The sequence below is a fragment of the Oryctolagus cuniculus genome, chromosome 11, assembly GCF_964237555.1.
Source record: "Oryctolagus cuniculus chromosome 11, mOryCun1.1, whole genome shotgun sequence".
Taxonomy (NCBI): Eukaryota; Metazoa; Chordata; class Mammalia; order Lagomorpha; family Leporidae; genus Oryctolagus; species Oryctolagus cuniculus.
This window is the reverse complement of record NC_091442.1, coordinates 30,319,842-30,332,903: the sequence shown is the minus strand read 5'-3', so window position 1 is coordinate 30,332,903 and position 13,062 is coordinate 30,319,842. Positions and strand designations below refer to the sequence as shown.

At 53.2% G+C, this 13,062-nt stretch overlaps 1 protein-coding gene across 1 annotated transcript; it reads left to right on the top strand.

The window, feature by feature from the left end:
- Positions 1 to 3,915: 3,915 nt before the first annotated feature.
- PROKR2 (prokineticin receptor 2) lies at positions 3,916 to 12,669 on the top strand. The gene is made up of 3 exons (XM_002710839.5): positions 3,916 to 4,140; positions 6,076 to 6,679; positions 11,642 to 12,669. The coding sequence occupies exons 2-3, from the start codon at positions 6,222 to 6,224 to the stop codon at positions 12,336 to 12,338; spliced, it is 1,155 nt and encodes a 384-aa protein (XP_002710885.1). The 5' UTR covers positions 3,916 to 4,140; positions 6,076 to 6,221; the 3' UTR covers positions 12,339 to 12,669.
- The last annotated feature ends 393 nt before the right edge of the window (positions 12,670 to 13,062 follow it).

Here is a 13,062-nt window from a genome sequence, read left to right as displayed (position 1 = left end):
TCCCCAGGTGCCTCTGTGGCGAGTGTCCTGAGTTCTGTGCCAGTCAGCGTGACTTCCCCTGGCACTCCTCCGCAGGTACAGCCTGGACACCAGGCGGCCTCACTCCCAGCTTCAGCTTTCCCCTCAGGAAATGGTTAGCCATTTGACCACATGGCTTTTCTTCTTATTTGAAAGGCAGAGGGACAGAGATCTCCCATGCACTGGTTCGCTCCCCCAAATGTCCACAAAAGCCAGGGCAGGGCCAGACTGAAGCCAGGAGCCAGGAACTCCATCCTAGTCTGCTACATGGGTAGCAGGGGTCCAGGGAGTTGGACCATCTTCCACTGCCTTCCCAGGTGCCTTAGCAGGGAGCTGAATTGGAAAGAGAGCTGTGGGGATTTGAATCAGTAATGTGATATGGGACATTGGCATTGTAGGCAGAGACTCAGCCAGTTATCCAGCTCCCTGCTAAGGCACCTGGGAAGGCAGTGGAAGATGGTCCAACTCCCTGGACTCCTGCTACCCATATAAGGCCAGTCCTGAATCAGGTGGTTCTTAGCCAATTGTTTGGCCATTTAAAAAATTGTGCCAAATTACCTAACTGACTAAATTCATTCCCCAAATAACACAACCAAAAGCATAGAATAACTCCAATAGTGATATTGCTATGTAAGTGGTATCAAATATCTGTGTAATTTTGGTTTTGTTTTATATGTGCATATTATATGACACAAGTAATCTATGCCATCTGTGCCTCAATTTAAAAGTAACCACAGGATGGCCGGCGCCGCAGCTCAATAGGCTAATCCTCCGCCTTGCGGCGCCGGCACACTGGGTTCTAGTCCCGGTCAGGGTGCCGGATTCTGTCCCGGTTGCCCCTCTTCCAGGCCAGCTCTCTGCTGTGGCCAGGGAGTGCAGTGGAGGATGGCCCAAGTCCTTGGGCCCTGTACCCCATGGGAGAGCAGGAGAAGCACCTGGCTCCTGCCATCGGATCAGCGCGGTGCGCCAGCCACAGTGCGCCGGCCACAGCGGCCATTGGAGGGTGAACCAACGGCAAAGGAAGAGCTTTCTCTCTGTCTCTCTCACTATCCACTCTGCCTGTCAAAAAAAAAAAAAGTAACCACAGGGGCTTGTGCTGTGGTGTAGTGGGTAAAGCCCCTGCCTGCCGTGCTGGCATCCCATATAGGTGCTGGTTCGAGTTCCAGCTGCTCCACTTCCAATCCAGCTCTCTGCTATAGCCTGGGAAAGCAGTAGAAGATGGCCAAGTCCTTGGGCTCCTGCACCCACGTGGGAAGACCTGGAGGAAGCTCCTGGCTCCTGGCTTTGGATTGGCGAAGCTCTGGCCATTGCAGCCAACTGGGGAGTGAACCAGCAGATGAAAGACCTCTCTTTCTGCCTCTCCTTCTCTCTGTGTGTAAATCTTTCTAATAAATAAGTAAATAAATCTTTAAAAATAAAATAAAAGTAACCACATTAAAAACCCCTCCACAATGCCACCACCTAGAGATGATCGTGTAGCACCTGGCCTCACTCCCAGGCTTTTGGTCATTATGTCCTAAGTACCTGGATTTGAAGAAGCTCTCATTGCAGTCACCGTCTTGGAGAGCCTGGGTGTGTTGATGTGCATGGTCTTTTTCCTTTTTCTTTCTTTCTTTTTCTTTTTTTTTCTTTTTTTCTTTTTTTTTTTTTTTTTGACAGGCAAAGTTAGTGAGAGAGAGAGACAGAGAGAGAGGTCTTCTTTCCATTGGTTCACCCCCCAAATGGCTGCTATGGCCGGTGCGCTGCGCCGATCGGAAGTCAGGAGCCAGGTGCTTCCTCCTGGTCTCCCATGCGGGTGCAGGGCCCAAGCACTTGGGCCATCCTCCACTGCCTTCCCAGGCCACAGCAGAGAGCTGGACTGGAAGAGGAGCAACTGGGACAGAACTGGCTCCCCAACCGGGACTAGAACCCAGAATGCTGGCGCCGCAGGCGGAGGATTAGCCTAGTAAGCTGTGGTGCCAGCCGATGTGCATTCTCATCACTGACAGTTTTTAAAGCATGGGTAAAATTGCTTAGCAGGAACAATCCTAACTGGGGTGACCTATCTGGGTGACCTTCAGACACAATGAAGATGCAGGGGTACAGACTAAGAGAGGATCAACTCCACCACTGAGTTCTTTGTATTCTGTCCACACCCATCCACTTGCCAAAAGGTCCCCCATAGGGTGGGAAAGTGCTGCCTGCAGAGGGAGAAGTGGAGAGCCTTCTACTTTAGGAAAGCAGCAACAATGGCTGCCGGAGACAGCCGACGGAGCCGGCCCCTCACCTGGGAAACTCCAGTCCACCACATGGGCCCCAGAGAGGCCATGATGCTAACCAGCTTAGGAAGGTGCTGTCTCCAGAAAGCTGACAATTCAATACCCAGAGCTGCAGAGTGGAGTATTCGCTCTTCAACAGCAGGAGACGTGCAGTGAACTGCAGCTTCACCGGTTACAAGGCTGGGTTACTTTATGGGAATGGACACACCCCTTGGAAAACAATGAAAACTGAGGAGGGCTTTTGCCATTAAATATAAAAAGTGGGCAGGGAGGTGGAGCGAAACCAGAAAAAGGAGCATGGCCCCTTTGGGGCATTCCAACATGGACACTGGCGGGCTTACGTCTTCATGTCCTACCAGTCAGTCCATTGTCTGTTGCTATAGCAAATACTAGAGACAAAGTGATTTATGAAGAACAGAGGTTTAGGGGCAGGTGCTCAGTGCAGCAGCTTGAGCCACTGCTTGGCACACCTGCATCCCCACATCAGGTACTACTCCACTTCTGAGTCAGTAACTCAAGGATTCCCCACTTACAGGTTCCACCACCTCCTCTTAGTGCCACTCTGGGGACCAAGCCTGCAGCACAAGGACCTCCTAGGGAAACTCAAGCCATATACAAACACAGCAGGTAGGAAAGGCAGAACCACAGAGTCTCACAACCCAAAGGGTTATCACTGTCATCTACCCACAAATTTTAAATTGCCAGCCCAGTGGACTGCATTCCATCTGGGATGTGTCCTTACTGGCCTGCAGAAGCTTTTTGGTTTTTTGTTTTCTTTATTTGTTTGCATTAACCCAATAGAGTATTTACAAAATGCTCAAATTCCAGATTCCCTTGAAAAATGAGAAGACCTGACCACGTGGAGTCCACATTCTGACCTGTCAGTAATGAACGGGTTTTCACACTGGAAACCCTTTAGGTCTTCTGTGTCCTGTCCCAGCTGGGAGTTCCAGCTCTGCCCACCCAGAGCTTCCCAGCTACCAGTGCTTGTAGGTCACTGGACCCCAGGAGGCCATAGGAGCCTTTGGGAAGCAAAGCAAAGGGTTCCAGCTGAGGCCCCAGTGCAACTGGGAGAGCCAAGGGAGCTGCCAAGGGAGAGCCAAGGGAGCCAAGGGAGCTGCCAGTGTTGGTCATCGCAGAATTTGCGTAGGAATCTGGGAGCTTTGTGTAGGGCCAACTGCCCCCAGCCCTGGTTTCCTCCCAAGGGTCTTCCTCCTACTACACCATCCCCGAGACTGCACCCCCAGCTCCTGCTGAAGGAGTCACCTTGGAGGCTGGCTGTGCACCTGCAGAATACAAGTGCTTCGCTCCCACCAAGGTGACCCGGATAGGGCACCACTGCCGCGCGCAGAGGAAGGTGCTCAGTCTTTGGAATCGCACCATGGACGCCCAGCTACTGCGGTTTCATCCACACCCCTGCGTGAGGGCATAGAAACCCCGGATCGTGGTCAACTCTGTCGCCTGGGGACCTGCACCACAGCAGCGGGAGCTACGGTTCCAGGCGCACCAACCAGCGGGGCGCGGCGGGGTGCGGGACCCTGCGCCTTGGCGCGGATGCAGGCGGGGGACCCCCGGGCGGAGTCGAGCGCGGGGCGGAGCGCGAGGGCCGGTGCGAGACGGTGGGCAGAGCTGCGGGGGCGGAGCGCCAACTCCAGCGGGAAGAGGGAGACCGCCACGCGGCGGGGAAGCGCGCTGAGGCGAGGAAGAAAAGGGAGACGCACGCCCATCCTCCCTACCCCCGACACGCACACACTCAGTGCCCGGCAAGTGCAGAAACCTAGCGTCCCGACCCGCGCGCACCCAGCCCGCGATCCGCGCTCGGGCCCCTGGCAGCCAAGCGCATGGCGGAGAGTGGCCGTGGAAGGTAAGTGCTCAGGTGGGCGCAGTCCGGGCTCGACGTAGGTAGGGGAAGGAGAAGGCATCCCCTAGGCAAAAGGCTCCAACGCCCACTTCGGTCTCGCGGGTATTCGGACTGCTTTGCCTTCACTCTCGGGATGAGCCTGGAGGGTGAGTTGGCTCCGGAGGTGCCCCCTTTACCCTCCAGCAGCGAGCAGGGGGCTGTAGGCTGGCGCGGACGGGCGCGCGCGCGCGAGGAGGAAGCCCCAGACCACAGGGAGGAGCATGGCCCTGCACCTGACCGAGAGGGGAGCAGAGGAGAGCTGGCGGCGTCCTCCCAGCGTTGTCTTGCGGTGCAGAGGCCCCGCGGGCTCCTGCTTCTCCAGTCGGCACTTCCGACTTGGGTCTTACCCTTGGCCGAGCACGCGCGCTCGGGTGGGGAGGGTGACACTGAGGAAGGACAGAGAGGCGGCTGGAGCGGCTCGGGCATGGCCGGGAGGACATCCCGCGGACGTGGGGCCGGGAGCTGGCCCTCCTGGGTGCATGCCTTGTCCTCCTGGGCCTCGGGACTGGAGAGCCGCGGAATGTGGCAGCCGATGGGGACACAAGTCCCACTTCTCTGTCTCCAGCTGAGTGGCGTCTCTGGGGATTGAGATCTCGCGGAAGGACATCTATGGGTGCAGATGCGAACTTTACCCCCTCAGAGATTTCCACCTAGGGCACACAGCTGGAGCGTGCGCCACAGCGTGGGGTGTCGCCAGCCCCCTGTGACTCCTGTCCCTTGCGCTCTGTTGCTTGCCACCTTGCAACCCGCCGGCCGGACACCTGAGTGGTCTCCTGGTGTGCGAAGGGATGTGGCTTCCTGGGGGCCCCGTCCCGCAGGTGTTGGGTGCAGGTCCTTCCTTCCACCTGCTGGTGTCGCCTTGCATCCTGGGGCACCCTGTCTCCTGAGGGTGCAGTCCTTCAGAGATCTTTCTTTTTTGCTTGCTTCCTCTCCAGTGGGTGCCTTGAAGCGCTGAGAATCTGGGGGCTTAGGTGGGGAAGGAGAGTTCCACACTCAGAGCCTCCTGGGTCCCCTTCCCCACCCTTGGGGGCTGTTTTTAGTTAAGCCAGGCCTCGGCTGCCACCACTTATGGGAGTCACAGACCTTGGAGTGGGGGAAGAGATGGTGCCTCCCATGCATGGTTGACTCTGGGTGGGGGTCTGGAACCTGGTGAAGAGGGGAGGGAACAGATCCAAGTAGTGGGGGGCAAGGAGAGGGCACAGATAAAGGGCTTCTGTAGCTGGTTCCCAAAGAGCAAGGGGACAGCAGAGAATTGCTTCCCACCCACACCCCACCTCCATCTGCAGAGTCCTGGTCAGGGCCACATGCATGCATCCAGCAGATTCCCAGCGGCCTCTGCTATGTGCCAGGGCAGTGGGAATTTGCTTTACGGGAAGACTGGGGCTCTGAGAACATAAATCACTGGTCCAGGATGATTCAGCCTCTCCATGCAAAAATGGGTTTTGTGATTTCCAAGTCCGTGGTTTGGTCAGGACAAAGGGGAGCAATGGCCTGCTTGAAGGAAGGACCCTGGAGAACCCCGGCCCTCCTGCTTCAGTGCCCTTGGCCAGCAGCTGGCCCAAGAGCGGGACGGCTGGAGACGCCGGGGCCAGTTGCCAGAAGCAGTCTTGGGAAACTTCCAGCAAGCCCTGTGGGGGCTGATGAAGTGGTGAGGGTTGGGGGCTGCCTGGGACTCCTGGGGAAAAGGACAACAGTTGCACATTCTTCGTGGGTGTTGCTGGGGTGTCCAGTCCATTCTGTCCCCTGGCCTTCCTGACAGCTTGGCCTACAGGGAAGAGCTCACATCCCTTCTCCCCAGCACCCTGGATGGCTGTGAGGGTGGGCAGTGGGTCCCCGGGATCTCTGGAGGAATGCTACCAGATGTGGTGCATGTGGCCAACTGCTTATGTCTCCTTCCAGGACCCAGGATGGCGTGTCAGTGCTCCCCAGGGATGTGGGCAGGGTGCTAGGCTCACTGTCGCTGTGAGACCAAGGTCTACAGCCCCAGCTCGGCACACTCGGACCTTGTGCAACTCTTTCACAGTGCTCCACCTGCAGGCATCACCATGGCAACCCAGAATGGAAACACTAGTTTTGCACCCAACTTTAATCCTCCGCAAGACCATGCTTCCTCTGTCCACTTCAACTTCAGCTATGGCGATTATGACCTCCCTCTGGATGAGGAAGAGGATATGACCAAGACCCGGACCTTCTTTGCAGCCAAGATCGTCATCGGCGTGGCCCTGGCGGGCATCATGCTGGTCTGTGGCATTGGCAACTTTGTCTTTATCGCTGCCCTCGCCCGCTATAAGAAGCTGCGCAACCTCACCAACCTGCTCATTGCTAACCTGGCTATCTCCGACTTCCTGGTGGCTATCATCTGCTGCCCTTTCGAGATGGACTACTACGTGGTGCGCCAGCTCTCCTGGGAGCATGGCCACGTGCTCTGTGCCTCCGTCAACTACCTGCGTACCGTCTCCCTCTACGTCTCCACAAATGCCCTGCTGGCCATCGCTATTGACAGGTGAGGACATTGGGCAGGGGGCAGGGACCGAGGCTAGGACAGGCTGCTGCTTTCCTCACTTAGGCTCTGGCAGGCTGGCCCTGATTTGCCAAGGGGCAAGTGGAGACCTTGCTTCTCCAGTTGTGTTCTGTTCCTGGAAGTATGAGTGAGAGTGAGGCTCCTGATGCCCCAGCTCTGGGCCGTGCCCCTAGATGCCAAGTCTGCTTCAGATACAGCCACCACCACACAACAGCACATGGCGTCAAGCACAAAGGCAAAAGCAGAAAGTTCAGAACAGCTACTACTTAAAAGCTACGTGACAGTTAACCAGGGCAGCTTCCAGTCATTTCATATATACAAAGTTTTTCCTGTAACCACCACCCAGGTTGAAGCATAAAACTTTCCCATCACCTAGAAAATATCCTTAGGCCCCTTACATTCTCATCCTAGGCAAACCATGGACCTGATTTCGATCCTGAGTTCTGACTTGCCTGTTCTTTAATGTCACAAAACAGGACTCAGACACTGTGTGCTGTCTTTTCCAGTGACTTTGTTACAGCGCTGGTTTTAAAATAAGATAAATTGCTTTGTTGCATATAGGGGCGTGCATACATTTGTGTGAAATGTTCCAAATTTACAGCAGTAGCTAATGACAAATAGGGCACACATTCTGTTTATGTGACAGGGGTGGGCCAGGGGCTGTGTTTGGAGGGGACAGTCGGTGTCACACCCTCGTCGTCACTGTCCACATCGTGAGCTATACCAAAACTCATTTTCCTGATGTGCTGAATCATCTTTTTCCCCTTTTGTCTCCTTTCAACTCTTAATTTTCCCTGTGTTCTTGGGGCTGTTTAGGCTTGTTGTCCTTTTTGATCAGCCAGGTTGTTACTTTTATTATTTTTCTCTTATGGGGACAAATACACATCATGATACAAGAAGCACCTTCTTTTTTATAACAATTCCTGCAGGAAACACTATTTTATTACAACGCTCTCTGACGTGTTCCAGCCCTGAACCCAGCATTTATGAAATGTGTACGTGGCATTCCACTGCACAAAATTCTCCAGGGGAAATGAAACAAGCTCTCATTTGATGCAAAATCAGCCTCCTGAAGGGGAACCCCTTGGGCTGGGTCCCAGGAATCTGCATTTGTACCCAGTCCCTTGACTGACTCTGAAGCTCACCGAGGTGAGAGTCATCCCTGTTCTCCTCATCCTATTGAAACCTCTGCCTTCAAGGTGCTGGTTTTGTTTTGTTTTCTGTAGCATTGGGGTCTCCTGGGAAGCAATCATCCTGGTACAGTGTGGCAGAAAAGAGTGGATCCTTTTTCACCCCAAACCAGTTCTACCCAAGTCAGCCTCTGAGCTCCATTGGAAGTTCTGGCTTCCCTCAGTCACCCACACAGGAAAAGCCACCACCACCCCATGCGTCTCCCCCTGTCCCACCCTCCATCAGCCCACCCTGGCGTTCAGCCCTGCACCAAGTCCTGGCAGTTCTCCAGCTTCATCTCTCGACAAGGAATGGCTGGATCATCATGCTCTTCTAACCTGTCCATTCCCCACCCCCACCAGCTCCTGCTGTCCCCTGAGATCCACATTCACCATCAGAATATCATCTCCCTCAAACATCCCACTGCTTACAAAATCTCTCAAAGTCCCAGAGCCTACAGAATACAGAATACAGAGCCAAATCCTGGACCCAGTACTCCGTGCCCTTTGCAATCTGATGCCAATCACTCTTTCCAAACCCATGCTATGTAACAAGATACAGAACCTTTTCCAAAAGACCATGCATTTCCAGTGTGATAACCGTGACTTCTATCTTCTGTCTCCACAGTGCATAGCACAGAGCCTTATATCTGAGTCCTAGCTTGAGTTACTTCCAAAACAGACACTGAGATGTTGAGATAAGGATTTGTGTGCAGGCAGCACAGGGGGTGCCTGCAGGGGAGGGAGATATGAGGCAGAGAAGGGGAGGCATTGCGACAACAGAGGGTGCATTATTAAACAAGTCTCCATTCGGAGCCAGGGTGGACCACAGCTGAGAGTTCTCCCAGGCCTGGGAGGTGGGAGGTGGGACATTCACATACCAGTGCTCATAAATCACAGGTGAAGGCTACCCTGGAAATACTGTAGTGAAGAGGACTCTGAAAGCCCTCAGCAAAGAAACGTAGATGTTGGCAGATGGGAGTGGACAGGTGTGTACTAAGATGACAAGAGCTAAGGGATGAGAGAGGGACACTGACAGCATCTGCTCCAACCTAGGAGACCCACAGCAGACTGCTGGGTCCTGCCATGTGCCCAGCTTATGTATGTGGAAACACAGAGCAATAGAAGACATCGTCACTGGTGGCCAGGAGCTTTTCTTCCTCACCAGCACTAGACTTATTAAACATAAAGACCAGTGGAGAGATAAATCCAAGTAACTTAAAGGAAGACACGCTTGTTGTGTCACTGATATGGTCTGGGAAAGCTTCATGGAAAAGATGGTGAGACTCAAGGGTGCTGCTCTGATCACCTCCTGTTCACTTCATTTTGAAGGGGGCATTGTCTCACCTAATACCAAAGGACCAAACACGTGACACTCGATGTTGGACACCTGAGATTAACAGCAGGGACTCCGTCACATGCCCTCTAATTAGTCATACTATCCACTATGCAAGGCCACCTAGGAGTTGCACTTGGAAAAGGAGCAAACAAGTGGGGGCTGTAGGTTTTGTAGAGACAAGAGGGAGGAGTGGCCCCTGGTCCCCGTGGAGGACATGATGGACTTGTGTGAATACTTTTGTGAACTGGCAGGGAGAACCCTGGTTAGGATGTGGATTGCAGATGCAGCTGGTCAGCTGATAGCAGGATGGGGATCCTTTCCTGCTGGGTAGGAAGGTACATCCGGCAGGGGCAGGGGAGCCCACAGCCTGGAAGGCTCAGAGATGCCAAGGCAGCATGTGGTGTTTCAGGCCTGATGATACAAGAGCCGAGTAAGTAGCATCCCTCTTTCCTCATCAGGTTCAATTCCAGTTGAAACCAAGCAAAGTGGTAAGAAAGATGGACAGGCAAACACTCAGCTTTGTCCTGATGATGCTGGTTTTGGAGAATGGGGCTTCAGTACCGCTTAGTGAGACAAGTCTGTCCTACAGTGTAGAAATGCCAGAAGGGCCACCTAGTGTCAGTTCTGTGTACTGCAGCCAGAATAGCCGGCTCGCAGGGAAGGCCTTGAGAAACCCATCCAAGCAGACAGCAACAAAGGCCTTGCAGCTTCCCTCTTGCTAATGAACAAGTCATGGTGAATGGTCAAGTTAAACAAACCACCCTCAATTCCAGCATGTGGTATGTAGACATAACCTGGTCAGAAATCTGCAAGATGGTCAATAAAGTTATTATCATCCCCACTTCCCAGACGAAGAAGCTATATCCCAGGAGCATGGCTAGAATCCAGATTTTCTGAATAACTTCTAGGCAGTGTTCTTTCTGATTTGTGTGGTACCAACCTTAGTTTTAGAGCACCCTACAGAATGAGGAAGGTGTTATTCCTCATTCTTCATTGTTGCCTGGTGAAAACTTTATTAGACCTGTGATGTCTGTGTCATGTCAAGCCACTAAGTTGTGGTCATCTGTTACAGCAGCAACAGGAAATGAATTCACTCAGCCAACAATGATTGCCAGATGTCCCTGTACTGGCTGAGGAAGGGACAGCCTCATTTGTCCTCTCCAGCTCTGTGGGCCTTGTTCCACCCAGTCTAGTCACGTAGGATCCCAAGGATGGGTGAGGATCTCCAGCAACCATGGCACATGTTAATAATCTGAGGTGTAGCAAGTGGCTGGGATGAGCTCTGGTTAGCCCTAGAGCCTCATTGCCATGGGATCTCCTAGTGGAATTCAAGGGTCAGAGCCAAGAGAAGATAAAAAAACATCTTGGCTGAAATGTTGGCAGGGACAGGAAGAAATAGCATGGCAGAAGGCCTTCCTAGCCCCAAGGGAGACTTGGGGGGGTGGCCAAAGGACCCGATTACAAAGCAAAGGTAAGTTGGATAGAACTTTCTACTAGCAGCTTCCTGCCCTGGGCCCCACCAGACTCAGGTACAGGGCACACATTCAGCCCCAGAGTTTATTTGTTTCCTCACCCCATAAAAGGTAAAGAGATCGCCATAGGTGCTGTTGGGTGTCTGGAAAGAAGATATTCAATCCACACAAAGGAGCTCATTTCCCAGCGAGGGCTCCAGGCTCCTTCCCAGACAGTGTGGCTCACTGGAAAGAGCAGAGGAAGCCTTAAGAAGTCAAGGTGGCACCTTCTCATGTGAGCTTCAGAGGCCCTGGGGAGGTGTGTGCAGATGCCTGGATTCAGGCCCCTGCATAATGTGAGGTTGGGGAAGACATTTAATCTTGATGCAGGCTGACACCTGGCGGGCAGGGCCGACAGCCCTCAGGCCCTGACCGAGTACCACCCCCACTTCTCTCTCAGATGCAGGACCCCTCCTTCCCTTTAAACTGCAAGATAATTGAAATGAAGACCCTTGAGCATTACGTTCTTAGGCAGAATGGCAGGACTGAAAATGAAAGTTGTACAATAGGACTCTTCATAGTCGTCGTTTATTTTATGGAACATCTTCTACACACTTTGTAAACACTATCATATTTCCTGCATACACCAGCCCTGCACAGGTGTCATCCCAGGTTCCATTTGAGGAAATAAGTATCAGAGAGATTGAGTAATTCATGCTAGACCTCTACCAAAGCTGATCGGGGAAGAAGCCGGGGCAGAATTTACTCAGCCTGTTTGACCTGCAGCCTGTGCTCTCACATCTCTCTCCTGGATCCAAGAACCAGATGATGTTGCTAGAATAAGATGAAGATCGGAGAAGCTATTGATGGATACATGGGGTTCACTATGCCCATCAGGCAGGTTTTGTGTGTTTGGGGTCAGTTTAAAACCACTCATGTGTCCAAGCAAACTTCATGATGGCCTTTGCCTCCTATCCCCCGCCAGGTATCTCGCCATCGTGCACCCCTTGAAGCCACGGATGAATTACCAGACAGCCTCCTTCCTGATCGCTCTGGTCTGGACGGTGTCCATCCTCATCGCCATCCCGTCAGCCTACTTCACCACGGAGACTGTCCTCTTTATTGTCAAAAGCCAGGAGAAGATCTTCTGTGGCCAGATCTGGCCAGTGGACCAGCAGCTCTACTATAAGTCCTACTTCCTCTTCATCTTCGGCCTGGAGTTCGTGGGCCCTGTGGTCACCATGACCCTGTGCTATGCCAGGATCTCCCGGGAGCTCTGGTTCAAGGCTGTGCCTGGCTTCCAGACGGAGCAGATCCGCAAGCGGCTGCGCTGCCGCCGGAAGACGGTGCTGGTGCTCATGGGCATCCTCACGGCCTACGTGCTGTGCTGGGCGCCCTTCTACGGCTTCACCCTCGTGCGCGACTTCTTCCCGACCGTGTTCGTGAAGGAGAAGCACTACCTCACTGCCTTCTACGTCGTCGAGTGCATCGCCATGAGCAACAGCATGATCAACACCGTGTGTTTCGTGGCGGTCAAGAACAACACCATCAAGTACTTCAAGAAGATGCTGCTGCTCCACTGCCGTCCTTCCCCCCAGGGGAGCAAGTCCAGCGCCGACCTTGACCTCAGAACCAGCGGCATGCCCGCCACTGAAGAGGTGGACTGCATCAGGCTGAAGTGACCTGCTGGTGTCTCACGACTGAAAACCCAGATCCAGTGCTCAGAGCGTCACATGCCACCCACCAGGTGCCCGGGCTGCACGGGGAGGGACAGCTGTGTTGCCGATTCTAAGCCAGAACCTGCAAGGAAAGTAGATGCAAACCACAGCGGCTGACACTCCCTGATATCTGCTGAACACCTACTGTGTGCGCAGTTTTGGCCACGAGATTAGACACAGGTGGCAGCAACTGACACGGAATCCCTACCGCGTACAAACCACACCAATGAGATTAGACAAGGACAATAGGAGCGAACCTTTACTGATATGCACAGGCATTAAAAAAAAAAAAAAAGCAGACCCTAGGAAAGTTGTCAAACTATGACCAGATATGTTTAAGTGACTAGACAGAGGCCACAAATGATCATGCGGACGCACCCTCCTTGTTTCATCATTCTCTGTCCTAGTACAGGTATGTCAGAGGTTTATAGAGGAAGGTCCTTGGATGCAATGGCGGGGGGAAGTTCATCAGTGTGGGGTTTACAGCCTCATGGGAAGAGAGTTCACACCACGATATTGGGCTTTCCCGCCAAGCTCCTGTTAGCTCCTAAGACAGTCTCTAGGGAAGGTATTTTTCTTGCAACCGGGCCAACCTGGTATGTTTATCTACAATGGTTTCATTTCAAAGGAAAGAACCAAAAATTCTTTCCCACCCATGCTTGAAAGCCCATCGTCCTTTCAGGTGAAG

Coding starts and splice junctions, on each gene's coding strand:
- PROKR2 (XM_002710839.5), top strand. CDS start 6,222: ATGGCAACCCAGAATGGAAACACTAGTTTTGCACCCAACTTTAATCCT. Junction 6,680..11,641: donor CTGGCCATCGCTATTGACAG/GTGAGGACATTG, acceptor ATCCCCCGCCAG/GTATCTCGCCATCGTGCACC.